At 40.0% G+C, this 19527-nt stretch overlaps 1 protein-coding gene across 2 annotated transcripts in view; it reads left to right on the top strand.

The window, feature by feature from the left end:
- Positions 1-226: 226 nt before the first annotated feature.
- LOC128542172 (tenascin-X) overlaps positions 227-19527 on the top strand; it is a 38909-nt gene continuing 19608 nt past the window's right edge. For both annotated transcript variants that reach the window (XM_053512384.1, XM_053512383.1), the window contains exons 1-6: positions 227-342; positions 4376-4401; positions 4485-4998; positions 6611-8338; positions 9855-9973; positions 19078-19231. In XM_053512384.1, coding sequence (XP_053368359.1) covers positions 4650-4998; positions 6611-8338; positions 9855-9973; positions 19078-19231 — 2350 coding nt within the window. In that variant the 5' untranslated portion in view covers positions 227-342; positions 4376-4401; positions 4485-4649. The remainder of the gene's footprint in view (positions 343-4375; positions 4402-4484; positions 4999-6610; positions 8339-9854; positions 9974-19077; positions 19232-19527) is intronic.

The raw sequence follows: 19527 nt of genomic DNA, 5'->3' as shown, positions 1-19527 counted from the left end.
AGCAGAAAAGATTTATTTTACTCAGTCACTCAAATGCTTTGAGTCAGAATCAAACGCCCAATGGGGACCTGCGAAACCTCACAGAGTTACATCACAGAGAGAGAGAGAGAAAGAGAGAGAGAGAGAGAGAAGGAAGCTGTAAAGTTTTCTCATACTTGAAGAATTTGTCCTCCCCCTGTCTCTCTCTCCCTCTCTCCCTCTCTCTTTGTCCCTTCTTCCCTCCTCTCAATCTTCTCAGTCAGTCCATCAGTACTCTCTGAGATTGGACAGAGGAAAAGAGAGAGAAAGTGAGAAAGAGAGAGAAGACCGAGTGAAAGACTGAGAGCATCCCTCTCTTTTCAGGTAAGTCTGAGAATCTCAGAATAATCAAAAAGCTGTATGTTGTTACCATAGTGACCTGCATGCTGTGATATATGAATGAATAAAGGAGTGATGTAAAGACAGGACAGAGAGAGAGAGAGAGAGAGAGAGAGAGAGGTTTTGGTGTGTCCTGCACCTGAAAACTTGATCAGGATCTTTACTCTCACTGCTTCAGGGTTCCTTCATTCCTTTATTCATTTATTATTTTTTTTTTCATAACTGAATTCTCTACGCTAAATGAAAGCACAGCTCCTGCAGCACTGTGATCTCCACATGGAGCTGATCACTGAACTTATGTCTGTTGATCTTCACTTCATCACTCACTCGGCTCAGCACTGAGACTAACAGCCTCATACACACTACAGGTCATTAATACAAACCGGAAAAATAAAAAGACGAAATAAATACATGAGAATTTTAGGCAATAAATGAAATCAATAAATGCCCCAAAAATCCCTGAAATAATTAGATTATATAAGATAATTGTGCAGATTTCATATATGTACATATGAACATGTATACGGTATGTTTATACATCATAACAGTCTAATGATCCATTTACGTAATTAATAGGGAAATTTTATAATATCCATTTATTTATTTACCTATTTGTTGTTTATTTGTTTGTTTAGTTAGGTATATAGTTATGTGTGTAGGTAGTGAATTCAGTTAATAAAGTTATATTGATGTGTGCCGAATATAATATAATATATATATATATATATATATATATATATATATATATATATATATATATATATATATATATATATATATAAATTGTAAAAAAAAAAAAAAAAATCCTGAAAAAAAATAAATTAAATCTTGTGAAGATTCTATATGTTAAATGTTTATAAATCATCACAGCCAATTATCTATTTATGTAGTTAGTTGATTCATTAACTAAATTTTATTTATTTATTTATTTATTTATTTATTTATTTATTTGTCTGTTTACATTATCATTTTATCCTAACAATCTATTCATGTAAGTTATTAATTCATTCAACATCCCCTATTTATTCTTTTAACTATTTGTTTGTTTTCTTTATTTAGTTAGTTGATTGCTTAGCTATTTAGCTAGATAGTTAGTATCAGTTCTACCACTTTAATAATGTTTAAAAATTGTTTTTAAATTGTATTTTTAAACATTCTGTTACATACAAAAACAAATAAGTGAACAAATAAATTAATAAATAATATGTTTACACAAACTTCCTGAGCATCAGGGAGCAATTAACAATTGTCCTTTTTTAATAAAAAATAAAAAATATAAACTGAATTTGATGTTTTGATGTTTAAAATATTTGCTTTTCATATAGTTACTCAATATCTTTAAAAAAAAGTATTATAAAAAATTAAGTTAAATCTTACTTATTAATTTATTTTTTATTTGTTTGTTTGTTTGTTTTGCTGTACATAGCTGAATGCTTTTTAAACAATGTTTCAATATTTTTAGAAATATTAAGAAAAGTAATTATTTAGAAAAATATTAATTGGTGATGCATCATGGTAATACCCTAAAATAAATTAAAAAATAAATAAAAATAAATAAAAATAAATAAATGTATTTAAATTATAATTTAAATAACTTATTTAAATTAAAATAAATAAGTTTTATATGTCACATATGTAGACATATTTATTGTATGCTATGTGTATTGTTACTACTTTTATTTATTTACATAGAATGCAAAATTAATTAATGAATTAATGAATTATCTGTTATTTTTGCATACTCATGGTTTAATAGTGAAGTCTGAAAAAAAGAGAACTAAACCACCGTGTATGCCTGAGACCAGACACAAACAAACAAACAAATACATAAATAAATAAATTGATGGCCCAGACCCTGAGAATTAGTCATATGGTGTCCTGAAGGAGGCGCTACAACACTATTACGGCTTTGTATTAACATCAACATGTTCCACAGTGTGAAAGACCTTATTAATCACACGCGCGCCCACACACACACACACACACACATGCACACACACCTGTACACACCTATACACACACACACACACGCATACACACATATACACACACACATACACACACACACACACACACCTGTATAGAGTCTGGAATTGATCATGTGACCAATGTGTGTGTGTCACTGTGTGAGTGCATGATATGATCGTGTGAGTTTGATTGTACAATTCATTGTGTGTGTGTGTGTGTGTGTGTACAGCTGTGTGGTTTTTGTAAGGTTTGTTTTTTAACCAGGGTTCCAGTATTGTAACCAAATATACACATACCAGTGGTCTCTTCCTCTATCCATCTATCTATCTATCTATCTATCTATCTATCTATCTATCTATCTATCTATCTATCTATCTATCTATCTATCTATCTATCTGTCTGTCTGTCTGTCTGTCTGTCTCTCTGTCTGTCTGTCTGTCTCTATGCCCATCAGTCTCTCTCCATCTGTCTTTTTTCCTCTGTACATTTCCCTCTTTATTTATCTAACTTTAACTATCACTTTCATCACAATCAATTTTTTTATCCATTCTAGCTGTCTTCATCTCCATCTGTGTGTACCAATGTGTGTGCACGTGTGTTTGCATACGTGTGTGTGTACAGTATGTGTTTGAGCACTACGACTCTTTTTGACCCTGCAGAGAACACAGCTCCTTTCAGAGTGCCAAAATTTAAGAAGCAGTTTCTGAAATTGAATTCCCTTGAATCGTTCCACTCCTCCTCTCTCTCTCTCTCTCTCTCTCTCTCTCTCTGTCTGTCTCTCTCCCCTCCCTCTCTCTTTACTCTTTCATTAACAGTGAATGAGTTGGCTGTAGAACTTCCTCTCCCTGATGGACTGATTAATAGAGGAGCACGCACAGGGTTTATTCTGATTGGTCGGCTGTTGAGATGTTTCTCTGATAGTTCTGAGGTTGATGTTTGTTGAATGAGAAAGTTACACCGACTGTAAGTGAAAGTGTAGAATGAGGCTGCGTCCACAGTCGTGCCCTGGTCCTGGTGGTGCAGTGTGAACCCACTCAGTGCAGAGCCCTGAAAGCCAACCGTACCATAAACACAGACCTGGACTACAAACCAACCGGGTGCCACCTGCCGTATCGGAGACTGTAGATACATAAGTGTACTCAGGTACAGAACAATAGTACTCATGTGAATCCTGGCCGGAGGGGAAGAGCGGAGGTGGAGGCTTTCATAAAACCCACTGGTGTACAATATAAGGGAACTTTTGTCTCGTGGACCTCGGCCCAGATCTGAGTACACTGAACCCCAAAGTCCAGCTCATTACATTAAGGGGGGATTTTTAAGAAGGTTAGGTTCAGTTCACTCGCACTCAGGTGTCCTTTAAATAACTCACTGAATTAGAATGTGACATCACTGATGAAGCAATTGTGCCTAATGGGAAAAAAGCGTAATACTGGAATAGAGGGAGTGAGAGTGAGAGAGAGAGAGAGAGAGAGAGAGAGAGAGAGAGAGACAGTAATGATGTCCTCAGAGAGCCTTTAAAGGACCACAGAGACATTTTTACTGTGTTTAAAAAGTCTGCTATTTAGGAATAACTGTAATCTGTCCAAAGTCTTTTGCGTGGGAAAACAAAAAGATTTAGAGAATTAGAAAAAGTGAAAGAAGTGGAAGGAGAAGCAGAAGAAGGAGTGCGGGGAGAACCAGTGCTGCACTCAGTCACACTAACGACGACGCTTCATATTACAGTTTTGAAGAGCAGTAGCAGAAAGTAAAAGTGTGTGTTTGTGTTGCTGAATGAGTCGACTGTTAGCAAAGAACGCGTTTAATCGAGAAGTAATCCAGGCTGTATATCGACTCCGAGTTCAGAGCCAGGATGCAATAAAATCTCTACAAAATACATTAACTTGTGTAAATACTAAATATTTATCCATCAGGGTTCAGTGAGTTAAAGTCATGAAAGCAGCTGTGTGAAATCTGTGTGTGTGTGTGTGTGTGTGATGTGGCTAATGAAAAGCGCTTTATGTCACACTATAATGGCTGTCTATGTGTCTCTGCTTTTCGTCTCTCCACACAGACTCGATGACAGTAAATAATCCAGAGGTGAGTGTTATCACAAAAATGTACCATAAATTCAAAAGGATTTCGCAATACACACTTTTTTTCATTTCCTTTCATCATTTCAGGTTCTGCAGTGGAGTTAAGAAATGAAAATCAATCTCTTTTAGAAATCTCTTTAAGCAGAACCCCTACGCGAAATAAAAACTTTCTAGGATTTGGAGAAAAAAAGCGAACAGGACAGACCCGGGCGTAAAGTTCACCCGCCTGGCGCTTTATGTGTTAAAGCAACCATGCCCTTCCTCCTGCGCCTCATCCTCTTCCTCATTCCAAGCCCTGCCCTGCTTTCCCGTAGTGCATCTCTTCCCTCTGAACCACAGCCAGTCAAGATGGTGATATCAGAGAGGTGTGTTTCTGACCCCAACACAGTGGAGGGTCAGGAGGTTGACCTGACGCCCGGTTCTCCTTTAGTTCTCACCCACCGGATCCGCCTGGTTCCCAGCGCTGCGTCCGGTCCGTGCTGCAAGGCTGAATATGCAGCTCTTCATGAGCGAATCGAGGCATTGGAGAGGGAGGTTTCAGAGCTCAGGGAGAAATGTGGAGGTCCGGACGGCGGCTGCTGTACATCCCAGCAAAGTAGAGGTAAAGTGGATCCACTCAGGGTTGTCAGAGCATCATATAATTAATGCTTTTAGAAGAAAAAGTCTACTTCTTTTCTAACTACCTCTTTGCTTTGCCGTTCCCATGGCAACAACATGGTCTGATTTGGTTTCCGTCCAGCTGTTCTGTTTTGTTCCTTGCCCCTTTATACACCACTGTCTTGTCAGAGAATGCTTCGTCTACCTTGAGCATGTGCCTTGTCTCTGTGTTCGGTCCTGCTGTGAATCTCTGAAGTCCTTCCAGCTCTGATAATGAACTACACTTGTTTTATGTTGGCTGCCTGTTCCGTGACCCTTGCAAGGGACTTTGATAATAATCAATAGTCTTGATTTACTATATCTAATTCGGAATTTAAGGACTTGCATGCTTTCTCGACTCACTGAACATTACACAATATCCTAATTCCAAAAAAATGAAGTAATAAAACAGCCCATAAGATAGCCACATGGCCTTCATGAAAATGAAACTGAGAGGGAACTACGTAGCCCGGCCAAAAAATTTCACGGTTTCGGATTGGTAAAAGTACTGGCCTGCGTTAAGCAAAGAAAACATTTAAATGACCGGAATTGGGTTAAGATCTCTCCAAGACATCATTCACCCTGGAAGGATAGAGCTGAACGCTCAACTTCACAGACAATGTGGTCAGAAAAACATCCTGAATCAGTGTAAATGGACGTCACTTGAAAGCCTGTTTGCATGGTAAAAAAAAATCAACAGTGTTTGTTTGGCTATTAAGCCCATGTTTAAAAGTGAAAGTGCATTTCCGAATGCACGCACCCAGACAGAACTCACAGGATTGAGACTAAACAGCTGTGTGTTCATAAGAAAACCACTTGTTAGTGAAACTGATCTTTAAAAAGCCTCAGTTTGTTAGGGATCATAAAGACTGGACTTTAGAGCCATGGAAAAAGGTCATGTGACCTGACCAGTCCAGACTGAGCCTATTCCAGAGTGATGGGTGGTCAGGGTGAGAAGGGAAGGACATGACGCGATGCTCCCATCATGCATAGTGTCCACTGTACAAGCCTCTGGAGACAGTGTTATGATCTGGGGTTGATCAGTTACTCAGGTCGAGACTCAGTAACGTTATGGGGCAATAAAATGAAGTCAGCTGACCACCTGAATGTACTGAATCACCAGGTTATGACATGTATCGCATTGAGTTTTTCTTCCCTGATGGCACGCGCCATATTCCAGAACTCATTTTCACACATGAACTGGACACCAGACTGTCCTCCACAATCAAAGCTCAAGGCTGAGATATTGGAGAGGCAGGCAGTGTGATATTTGGCCAGGCAGTGTTAACAACATGAACATGTGGCCATTTGTTTCAAATTATAAGTGATAAATAGCATGAGAGTTTCTTCAGAGTTTTAAACTGTGTCCAGTATGACTAGGACAAAGCAAGTGGACATTAGAGGAGTTATCAAACAGATGTGCAGAGGTATTAAACTGCACAAGACAGACTACACAGATATATTGCTCAATCCCTTAGAGTCGCTCTTTATCACAAAGCTATATGAGCAGATGTTTTGCCTCATAATACCGTAGGCATTTAAAAAAAAATCATTTTTTTTATTTCTTTTTATTTTAGGAGCGGGCTGCACCACTGATCAGTGTTTGAATGACTGCAATGACCAGGGTCGCTGTGTCGACGGGAAGTGTGTGTGTTTCTCCGGATTCAGCGGACCTGACTGTAGTCTGCCCGACTGCCCAGGAGGCTGCAACAACAAGGGGAAGTGTGTGAATGGCACATGCGTGTGTGATCCCGGGTTTACAGGACCAGACTGCACAATTAAAACATGTCCCAAAAATTGCAGTAGCCATGGCCGGTGTGTGAAGGGAAGGTGTGTGTGTGATACAGGATTCATCGGACCAGACTGCTCAAATGCACAGTGTCCTGGAAATTGCAATAAGAAAGGCAGGTGTGTAAATGGGAAATGCGAATGCAATCCTGGATTCACTGGACCAGAGTGCTCGGAAAGGTCCTGTCCCGGAAATTGCAACAACCAAGGCAGGTGCGTGAATGGAAAGTGTGTGTGTGATGAAGGATTCACAGGTTCAGATTGTTCTGAAAGGTCCTGCCCTGGAAATTGCAATAAAAAAGGCAGGTGTGTGAATGGAAAGTGTGTGTGCAATCCTGGATACACAAGTCCAGACTGCTCTGAAAGGTCCTGCCCCAGAAACTGCAACAACAATGGAAAATGTGTGAAAGGGAAGTGTGTGTGTGATGCTGGATTCACAGGACCAGACTGTTCAGAACTGTCGTGCCCTGGAAATTGCAACAAAAAAGGCAGGTGTGTGAATGGACAGTGTGTGTGTAATACTGGATTCACAGGTGCAGACTGCTCGGAAAGGTCCTGCCCTGGAAATTGCAATGACAGAGGACAATGTGTGAATGGTAAGTGTGTGTGCGATGCTGAATTCACAGGTCCAGACTGTGCAGAACAATCCTGCCCCGGAAATTGTAACGATAAAGGCAGGTGTGTGAACGGGAAATGTGTGTGCGATACCGGGTTCACAGGTCCAGACTGTTTAGAACAGTCCTGCCCCGGAAATTGCAACGATAAAGGGAGGTGTGTGAATGGGGAATGTGTGTGCGATACCGGGTTCACAGGAGCAGATTGTTCTGAAAGGTCCTGCCCTGGAAATTGCAACGACAACGGCAGGTGTGTGAACGGAGAGTGTGTGTGTGATACCGGGTTCACAGGAGCAGATTGTTCTGACAGGTCCTGCCCTGGAAATTGCAACGACAACGGCAGGTGTGTGAACGGAGAGTGTGTGTGCGATACCGGGTTCACAGGAGCAGATTGTTCTGAAAGGTCTTGCCCTGGAAATTGCAACGACAAAGGCAGGTGTGTGGATGGGGAGTGTGTGTGCCATACCGGATTCACAGGAGCAGATTGTTCTGAAAGGTCTTGCCCTGGAAACTGCAACGACAAAGGCAGGTGTGTGAACGGGAAGTGTGTGTGCGATGATGGATTCACAGGTCCAGAATGCTCTGAAAAGTCCTGCCTCAACAACTGCAACAACAAAGGCAGGTGTGTGGACGGGAAGTGTGTGTGCAATACTGGATTCACGGGACAAGATTGTTCTGAGAGGTCTTGTCCTGGAAATTGCAACAACAAAGGCAAATGTGTAAATGGAAGATGTGTGTGTGAAGTTGGCTTTACTGGACAAGACTGCTCCACCAAGACCTGCCCAAAGAACTGCAGCAATAAAGGAAGATGTGTGAATGGAAAGTGCATGTGTAATCCCGGTTTTGCTGAGCCGGATTGCAGCGAGTGTAAGGTTGGATTTACAGGCTCTGACTGTGCAACAGGTAAGCTGATTCATCCACCACCTTTATATTTTACTTTTGTTGAATTGACTGCTTTTTAAACATGTAACACATGTAATAAATCATGAGATTTATAAGGGAACTAGGAGACCAGGAAAAGCGAAAACTACTGCTGGCACTGTGGAGACACTGTGCTAATATTGGAAGCTTATGGTTCAAGAATAGGATTGGTTCAGAGGGCAGAAACTGATACAAGAGATGCTTTAGGGCCTGGGAACAATAAGGGAGGTGTAATCTCAATGCAAGGAATTGGTAAGAACTTGGCAGAACATGACGAGAAAACAACATAATTCAAGACTGGTGCAGAACTGTTGTCTACGGCCTATTTCTGATGCTCAAAAGGAGATCCTCATATTGCAGAAGAAGCAGAGTCCTGAGAGTGATACAAGGGAAGGAGTAAAGTGAAGTTTATGCTGGGGAAAGGCTAAGGTCTGGAATAGATGCAGGAGAAAAAGCTGAACTTGGTGGGGAAAGTTGGAAAACGTTGGAGAAAGTGAAGTGTCTAGGTTTGATACAAGAGGAGAAGTAAAAGTAGGGCTGGATGTATAGCATGGAGTGAAGTCTAAACTTTATGTGGAAGTACAAAGTCGTTGGTCAACTTAATGGTGGTGGAATCAGATTAAGGTCTCACAGTGGGTTAGCAGTTATTATTGTTGCATGTTCTACCCATGCTTGCTAAATTTCCTTTGGGTAATCTCAAACTTAAAACAGACTTGAAAGTCAAATATGTGCAGAAAGCATCTAAGTTTAATGACATCCTAGAGAAGAAGAAGCACATGATTCTATAAAAATGAAAGAAGCAAAGTGTTGTGCTGGAGAAGAAATAATGGATGAGGTTTTCCCTGAGGAAGGTGCAAGATCTGAGAGTAATGTTGGAAGCCAGGGGTAGCTCAGTGGTTAAGGCATTGGACTACGGTTTGGAAGATCCCAGGTTCAAACCCCACAACCACCAAGTTGCCACTGTTGGGCCCTTGAGCGTGGCCCTTAACCCTCAACTGCTCAGATGTGTAATGAGATAAAAATGTAAGTCGCTCTGGATAAGAGCGTCTGCCAAATGCCTAAATGTAAATGTTGGAGAAGGCTCGATCACAAGAAGTAAGGGTAAATCTGGACCAAAATCTGGACCAAAGTCCAAGATAGGGGAAATGATAGGAAAGGATTGGTAATTGTGGCTCAAGAAGATAGATTAAAACACAAAATGGATCCAAAGACATAAGCAGAGACAGGACCAAAAGCAGAATCCAAACCTGAGATAGTGACAGAGACAAACATGGAGATTGTTGCTGCAGAAACGATAAAGTCCAAGGCCAGGGTCAGGGTCATCGTTAGTATATACCAGGTGTGTACCCTAAAGATCACCATAAAGAAAGGCGTAAAAATAAATAACAAAGTTCTTACTATGGGCTAGAAAAAGATCTTGTCTAAAGTATGTGGTGTGTTAGCTACAGATTCACACCATTGATGTACTAATCAATCTCTTATCATGCTTTTCTCTCAGAACTGGTTGCTGTGTCTCACTTCAGTGCCAGAAACATCACAGAATCTTCAGTTACACTCGTCTGGACTGCATCGACTTTGGTGCAGTACAGCACTTACCATATCACCTTCACCAGTGAGGTAATTAACAAACTGATATACACTTTAAACCTCATCATCTGAATGCAAAACTCACGTTTCAAAACTCATGTTTCCTTTTGCTGTTCCTGTCAATGATAATACAATGATAATAATATATGCAAATACTAAGTGCAAAAGCAAAGCGATATTTTAAAATTATAGAGTAATTCCGTCACAGTTGTGTTGCAAATGTGTGAAACCAATTGTCTCTCTTACTCTGTCTTCTCTGCATTGACTTGCACATTTCTGGTTTACCACAAACCACTTCCTATCGCACGACCTTTCGTCCAGGAAACCACTGATGTGTGCAGCATGCAGCGCACTGCACCTGTCTGTCTGACTTACAGTACATGTGCTACTTGATGCAATAAGAACTCTAAGCCCCAATGTTTTATTTATCAATTAGAAAAGGATCCTCAGTTGATCAATCTTATTCAAGAACCCATTATTTGAAGAGTGACACACATTCAGGTGTGCCAGGTCTGGTTCACTTCAGCCTTTCTTTGTCACATATACATTCCTGGACAGTAAAATTATTTATTCTTTGCGTATCCCAGCTTTTTGTTGGAATGCAGGGGTTGGAACACTGTAAAAATGGTCAGCAATTTTCCCAGCAACCCTGGAGTAGACAGAGTTAAGGGCCTTGCTCGAGGGCCCCACAGTGGCAACGTTCCAATCAGTAACAGCATTAACACGCTGAGCCACCACCGCCCCTTAGGGCATCACAAAAGGTATACAAAAAGGCTTAAATATAGCAGAAAAGATGATGCATAAAGGCCTAAGGTCGCATTGCTGTGCTCCATCAACTTCTGACGCTTCATCAACTATCTGTGATACACCTTTTTTCATAACCTGGTACAGAAACGATTTGCTCTGTAAGGCTCTTTTTCCTGTTCCAGTCTTTTCAGTATTCTTGTATATTTTTAGCATTTACAGTACCTGACATTAAGCCTATGACTACTGGCACAGTGGTGTATTGGTTAGCGTCCTTGAATCTCCAGGGTCTAAGGTTTGAGTCCTGCCTTGGGCACTTGAACCATCTATATGTGCGGAGTTCTATTAATCCGCTTGTTTGGTGGGTTTCCTCCGGGTACTCCATTTTCCTCAGACAGATCAAAGACTAGGCTTCTGGATCATTGGAGCAGATTGATTTACATTTCCAAATTTCTTTTAGTGTGCTTGTGCATTGCGATGAATTGGCACCCCCATACAGGGTGTACCCTGCCCCATGCCCCGAGCCCCCCTGGGATAGGCTCCATGCCTCCTGCCACCCTGTACCGGATAAGCGCTATAGAGAATAAGTGAGAGTGAGTGAGTGATTGATAGGCTACTTACTCAGAAAGCATGCTATGTAACCACTGAGCTTATGCCTTAACCACTGAGCTACCCCAGTCAGGGGTAGCTCAGTGGTTAAGGCATTGGACTACGGTTCAGAAAATCCCAGCTTCAAACTCCACAACCACCAAGTTGCCATCGTTGGGCCCTTGAGCGCGGCCCTTAACCCTCAACTGCTCAGATGTGTAATGAGATAAAAATGTAAGTCGCTCTGGATAAAAGCGTCTGCCAAAATGACTAAATGGAATTGATTAGACTTTGTCTTTGTTTGATTAGGCAAACGCCCCTTATCCATGGCTACTCAAGCGGATCTGAATTTTAATTTTAATTTTGAAGGCTTAAGGGCCCAGCTGCTGGGTCGTGCATTAGTAGGTGCAATATCTTATCCACTAAGCTACCCCTGCACTTAGATATAATTAGGTATTCGTGAAGAATATTTTAATAAGAACTTAACAACATACAATGTCTTATCATCTAAAACAACCCAGCAGAAACCCTAACGTTGGATTAGCATAGTAATATAGTTGTGTAAGGATATTGTGATGATGTCAGTGCCATCGTTCTTTCTGTGTCTTGATTTGATCACGTCCTCACCAGGCTTTTTATTAAGAAAAAGCATGCCAGCTCCATGTCAAGGATGTGTCTATGTCCATACTGGTTTCTATTGTGTTCCTGCCAAGTTGTACAAGTTATTACTTCACACATTTTTTGTGGACGCGGCTCAGTGTGATGGGGGCCTGAGAAAAATAACTGAGCAAAGTCAACATAGCTAAAACTGAAAAAAACTACTAATAATAACAACACTGGAGCACAGCCCTGTGCAAACACACACACATGGGAGTTCCTCTCTTGTTGTCGAGTTGATGCACCACGCTCATTAGGGTGTGAATTTTGTGACCTTTTCCTTCAGAATTTTTCACTTCACGCCCCCGTTCCCTTTTCTCTGAGCCTATAAAGTGCTGCTGCGCAGATGGTCCTGCAGCAGGGGGCGAGGCTGGGTTACGGCACCAGTTTTACAACATGCCTTTGAGTTGGCACGAATGGAAATGAAAGAAAACATTCCCATGGGGCTCACGTGCAAATTTATGAGCAGAACAGTCTCGGACTCAGACTCACATGCATTTGGTCTTTTTTTGTTGTTTCATTGAAAAACGTGAGATTGAGAACAGCTGGATTCCAGTTTTTTTTACTGGATTTTACAGCAGAACCACAACACACACAAAAAAAAAAACACAACAGTTAAAATGGTTATATTTATATTGGACTATTCTCACAAACAAGATACTATCTACAGTACATTAAATCAATACGTACTGAAAAAAAAAAATCCTACTAACAATAACTACAAGAACAAGAGGTAACATTACACTCAGGCCAGTGTCCAGTTTAATCTGGCAATCAATTAATCAATTTATCTATCTGTCAATCAATCAATTAAAATCAGTAACCACTAACAATTTAAGAATTCCTCCTCAATCTGCTTATTTATCAAACTTTGACATGGAAAAGTTTATTAGTATCATGAATGCAGAACTAAACAAAGCTGCAATTCATTACCAAAACCACAGATTTTCCAAATGACGGTGTTACCACACAATGTCTTGCATAAGTATTCACCCCACCCTGTTCTCTTCTACCTTTCATAGCTTTCCATCCTGGAACTGAAATGGATTTAACTGGGATGATAGGGGGAAAGTTATAAAGATTGATAACAAGTGTTGGGCATAATGTACATAAACCAATTCCTCCATGTACGTACATGTGTACTCGAGCAGAATTACAGAAGTGCCCACCATTAATTTAATGTAAGTATCACAAAACACATGGCTTGTATTAGAAAGGTGAGTCACGCAATTATGCATAATAGTCAGAAGGTGGCTCTTCAACCACGCACAACAACACACCAACGTTGTTAGGTAACACTCCAGCGTGCAGAAATCCGCCAGAAATCTGACGAAAACTACTCAAGTAAAGATATGTTTAATATGAACTTAAACACAAGTGCATGTACATAGTTACCTCCCTCTTCTACCTTTATCAGGGTGGTCCTACTAGAGTTACCGCCATCTCTTATAATGCAGGACCATCCTGTACAGAATAATATGATTTTTTTTTAAGTAGTTTGTATGGGGTGTAGGTTTTAGTGTTTTATCCAAGGACCCAACAGGCACGACCAAGCAGTGGGTGTGCTCGAACCCATGACCCTCCGATCGGCAACCCAAATCTCTTAAACAATATCATATTGAAAAGCAAATTAACAAGACGTAACCATGAAAAAAAGTCAAACCAAATTCGATGCTCAATGAGACACAAGGAGACACAGGTAGAGTTTGTTAGGATCATGTGATATGCGGGGGGTTTTTTTTCCTGGTGCTATTATAAAGCTCCTTGCTTAAGATGTTTAAAGACAACAAAAATGTTAGAGCTTTACCTCTGACCATTACAAAACACTGACACTGGAGACTCCTTCCACTAATGCTATGTTTTATAAACACCTTCTCCGTACAGGAAAACGCATTTCTGTTGTGCATCATTGCTAAAGAAATGCACGACATATTAGAAACCTTCTAACCTTCTGACCAATCAGAGTTCAGAAATTCCGAACACTCAGAAGTATGGGAAAAAAAAAAACTTATGCAAACTTATAAGCATTCATTAAATATAGAAAAAAAACAGCAGGAAGAAAACACAGAATTCTAGAGCTCGAGGCTGGGCCTGCAGTGAAAAAAAAATCACACTTTTATTTGCCCATTAAGGAAGAATGTAGCAGTGGAAAAAGCCCGTCATCTCCTTTATTCATATCAGAGCGAGTAGGAGAGTTGATTTAGTGCTTCCAGACCATCAGTGCCAGTCTGTTAAGTGAAGTGTGTAACCACAGCGGCGCTCATTCCACCCTTGAGCCGATCCTCATTTGGTTTGGAGCTGACACAGTTTAGTTTTTCACTTTTTATTTACCTGAGCGGTAGGCTATAACTCACGGGGCTGAAAAGTATAATAAAAAAAGTACTAATAATAGGTATGATATTCAATTATAAATTTAATAATAATATTAACTATAATGTTAATGATGATTTTAATAACAATGCAAAAGATGAGTCTAATAAAAATATCCATGATAATATTAATTATAATCATAACATTCATGATCGTGTTATTTATAATATTAACTTAAACATTAATGCTTATTTTAACATAACTTATAACACTAATATTAATGCTAATGACAATATTAATTATAAAATTACAAATAAAGTTAACTCGTTTCAAGCAGATTTACATTAAATGTATGATCATACACTGTATGATCTCAAACGCAAAATCAATATTAAATCTATTATTAATATAAGGTCAAAGCTTCCAAGCATCATGCTTAAATTCAGTCATCATATCATTTTATTTAATAAAAAACAGAATAGGTGCAATCTGGCGTATGTCACGCATTATAAGGAGCTTACAGTCCTGATTAATAAATCACACAAAGACAGAAAGTCCGATCTTAAGCATGATGTCTGATTACATCTGACAGGCTGGTGATCTATGATCCAGACAGATGTCTTTAACTAAGACTTCATGTAATGAGGCAGATTCAGTGGATCCGTCATTGCAGCAGCATGTGTTCTCCATCCTCACCCCGCGTTATGTGTGAATCAGACGAGCCGACCCGGGGCAGGGAGAGCACTGCCACGCCACATGGTGAAGCTGCTAAGGCTCAAGCCTGCACCATGCCTTCTCCCAACGATCCGTCAGTACACGGCCTCCTCTACAGAACTGCAGAGTGCTGAGAGGGCGGAGACGTGAGTGGAAGGGGGACAATAAGGCTCGAGTCCAAACCTTATGTCAGGATTTACACTCAGAATTTCTGGGTACTGTGTTATTAAAATCATTTTGATGGAATTCACACCTCCAACAGCATCTCGACCTACAACCTCCAACAGCATCTCAACCTACAACCTCCAACAGCATCTCAACCTAGTCTTAAAAAACAGACTCCCACCTTTACTGTATAATCACCAAACAACAAGGGATAGAAAATAAGGACTGAAAACGGAGAGTTGTGTTTTCGTGCTGCTAAATAATATAAAAATATAGAGACTACAAGTAATAGTAAAAGATGAATAATGACAAAAATCAATGGCTTATTAAAAAAGAAAGTGGTTTCTACCTAACAGTATCTCATTATTCAGTATAGAATAGCACCTGATCCAACACCGAGATTCATTTACTTTTTTTAATATATTTATATTAAGCTCTGATGAGGTGTGTATGTGTGTGTGTTAGAGAGAGAGAGAGATGTATGAGAAATGATATCGTGCTTTAATTCACAAGTTCTGTAGAACAAATTAAACCCAAATAGCTGTAAAGGAATTGCGCCCCCATGTGGAGGGTGATCGATAAAGGATGGTAAGCGATATCTTCGAATCAGACGCGTCTCGTTAAGGGTTTACTATGAAAAACCCTACTATAAGCTGACTTAAGCCCTGTCCTGTACTGTACATGAATAAGTAAATTTGAGGGCAGCTCCTTTTTTTTCTTTTCCTCAGGTGTACATGAGTACTTTTACTAGAGTAATAGTTGCCCTACAGGATTTGTGTAATTTTCCCACCTCTGAAATTGAGGTAAATTTAAAGAAAGCTCCGTCCCCACGTGTGTAACTCTTATTAATACTGATATGTGTATGATGTGTTCAGTTTTAAAATTGAGAAAAAACTGAGAGATGAACTCTATTCGAAATACGACCCAAATTGCATCACGGCCCTAGTAATAAAAGATACTTATAGCAACACAAATTTAATGCAAAGTGTGTGTGTGTGTGTGTGTGTGTGTGTGTGTTACTGTACTGACATTTAATTGCTGGGAAAATGAATAATGGTGTGCGAGTCTGAATCAATGCAGCGATATTGTAATAAAATGCCGTGGGTGAGGAGTATCAGGCCTGGACAAGACTTCAGTGCAGCTGAGGAATAAATTAAGGATGATGGAAGCACAAAGTGAAAGAAAGAAAGAGTTTACTGCTCTGTTGGGGAAGTTTGGGAACCGCATCGGCAAAGAAATTCACAACAAGAGACACATTGAGAGAGAGAGAGGCCAGAGTCACCGAGGCACATTGTTCCCTCCACCCAAAACGTGACAAGGGAGGGTGTGTGAGAAAGAGTTTAGAAGCAAACAAGGCAGACGAGTAAAAGACTGAAAGAGAGAGAGAGAGAGAGAGATGAAGAAAAGTGTTTGGTGCAAAGACGAAGAGATACAGATGTAGGACGCTTGTTGCTAAGGGAGGAGTAAACATCGTTAGAAACATTAGCTTGCCCAGAGAAATGACATCATAGACCAACAGCTGGGACATCCGGATGGACGAGAGACTAAGAGAAAAAGTAAGAGAGAAATAGAGAGAGGGAGACAGGCAGACAGACTCAAAGAGAGCAGAAAGAGATTGATTGAAAGATCCTCCCGTTATATTTGCTGATAAGCAGTAAGGAAGTGCACGCTCCCAGGCCTGTTGAGGGATTTTCTGCAGACGGAGTGCCTCAAGGTCAACAGCTGGGTCCGTCCACTTGCATTTATCTCAAAACCAGAACCAGCGCTCAAGAACGATGCCAGATTGCAGAAGAAAATTTAGAGTTTTTTTAAAGTGCCATGGAGCAAGCTTTCCGATGCATAAACGTCTTAAATCCAGACGGATATCTTTCCTTATCCTGCAGAAAGAGATGTTTTTGAGATCAGTACAGAGAGCTTGTGTTTCACCGATTGACGAAAATGTAACATGGCATCGTTCCTTTCGCTGCCAGAAATCCGGTTTTCCTAATAGATTTGCTGTGGTGTGTCTCGTGCACTCGCTGAATCCTTTTAGACAGCTAATTAGGGAAACACTTGACGTCCAAATAACCACGTCCCTCCATCCCTCCCGGTCCTTCAGGCGCAAACCGCTTCCATGTGTGCGAGTCTGGAGGTGCATAGTTGAGAGATGTGATAGCAGGAACCCCTCATGTGGTCCAGAAATCATGTTTGTGATCCCAAACAAACACACGGATGATACATACAGAGTATCATTAAAATGAAGACACCACCTGGTGGCGAGATTGTCTTATTACATGTTGAGTTACGTGCTGTTGTAATGCACATCATTAAATAGGTTTAGATGAAAGTAGTTGAGTTTACACAGTTTTATTAAGATCTATGTTCAGATTTTTGGAAAGTTTTTTTTTTTCAAGTGGAATAATTTGCGTTTTAAAGCATTTAAAATGAATTGAAGAGTTAATATTTTGCAAACCTAAACACTCATAATGATAATAATAATTTTTAGGATATCGTTACTAACGTTAGCTTAGTGCCAAAGTTAGATTCTTGATAGATTTTAATTTCTAAAAAAACTTAAACACCTTATGTGTACTTACTGCATATTATTACAGTTCATATCGAACATTGTATCTCTTCTTCCATCTCTAGGTGAAAGAATAAACCCTTACATCCTAGTCATATTTAAACCATTTACCACCCAGACTGAGTCATATTTTGGACTGGCCCTTTCGACCCTATATGACGATTTTGGACTTATTTAGGTCAAATAATGCCGGTGGAGATGCCTTCACTGCTCTTAAACAGTTAAACATTTTGAGCTGATGATTAAAAGGCAAAAATTAAATAAATGAAAACAAATTGGCCGAACCAAATCATGAAATAATTCATTTTGTGTGCAAATAATTTAACAGGTGATTTGCTAGTGATAGTTTGGAAAGAGTCCTTCTCTACATTACTCATGGACTAAACACAGGCCTAGCCAAGACTCTGAGCAAAATGGATTGCTGGCTAATAAATCACATCATACTGCAGCAGATTCAGGATTACGGTAGTGTTGAAGATCGACTCACTGCTTTATGAATCAAAACCGCATTATATCATGTTGAAGTCTGAAGCTTACATGTACATCTTCACTGAGTGGGAGTGTGAGAAGGGACTGTGATTGGCTATATATAAAGGTTTGACTTCCCAGAAAACCACTATTTTTTATTTATTTTACTTTTTTACTCATACAGTACAGTATATCTTTGTTCATGACTTTATCCTGGTCAGGGATGCACTAGATCTGGAGTCTTTCATGGGAGTAGTGGGAGTGGGATGGGAACACTGGAAGAGACACCACTGCATGGATGGATGCAATATAAATTCACGTGAATATTAAATAATTCATTAGTATCTATTCAGTACTAAAGTAGATGGTACATTACTACTGTAAATATAACACAGTACATTATAAATTATGTGAACTGTAATAAGACAATCTCGCCACCAGGCGGCATCTTCATTCATAGAGCCTCTTGGCATCACAAACATGATTTCTGGAAAACATGCGGGGTTCACACTTTCACATCTCACAACTACGCAAACTGCTAATTAGGGATCAGGGGCGGGTTGGTGGTTATGGTGTTGGACTGCTGAGCAGGAGGTCCTTGGTTCGATCCCCAATGTTGCCTTTTTGTCACTGTTGGATCCTTGAGCATCCGGTTGTCCAGCTGGCAACCTGACCCTGTAAATAACAGCTAATATACAGTATATCCATCAACTGTCGTGCTGGGTGGCACCAGAGATGTTAATTAATGAAATAATTGTAAACAGCCTAATCATTTTCGTTTGATTGAACTGTTTTCATGCTTTGATTACGGCCGTGGCACAGTTTCAATAAGCTTCTATAATGCCACATCATTTATTTCTGTCCAGAGTTGCATTTATTTCTTCCCAGGATCTTCACCCAAAATTTTCCAATCTATGCCTTGCAGAAAGAAAGTGATCAGACGATCACAGCCACGGTGAACGGGGCAATGAACAGCTACACTCAGGTGGGCCTGGCTCCTGGGCAGCGCTACACTGTGACCATTGTTGGAGAGAAAGATGGCAAGATGGGCGCCGTGAGCACAACAACCTTCCAAACCTGTAAGTCTGAACAGATAATTTGGGTCCTATAGAAATAATATATATTAAAAAAGTACATCTGTGTCTATCATGGGTGAACGTAGGCTGGTTCTGCTTCTGTTGTTAGCAGAAGACCACATTGAGTTCCACTTCTTTTAGCCGAAAATAGATTATGACTGGAAAAACATCTCATTTTTTAGCAAATAGAGCATTGTGATAAGATATTAGCTAATTGTACAGCCGTTCGGTTGAGTCTAATGTGGCCGTATCATACATAACCCCAAAAACTGCACTTCTTCTTTTATTACTCAACTCTA

The sequence above is a fragment of the Clarias gariepinus genome, chromosome 2, assembly GCF_024256425.1.
Source record: "Clarias gariepinus isolate MV-2021 ecotype Netherlands chromosome 2, CGAR_prim_01v2, whole genome shotgun sequence".
Taxonomy (NCBI): domain Eukaryota; kingdom Metazoa; phylum Chordata; class Actinopteri; order Siluriformes; family Clariidae; genus Clarias; species Clarias gariepinus.
Note: the sequence above shows the minus strand (reverse complement) of the source record. Positions and strands in the feature narration are given on the sequence as shown.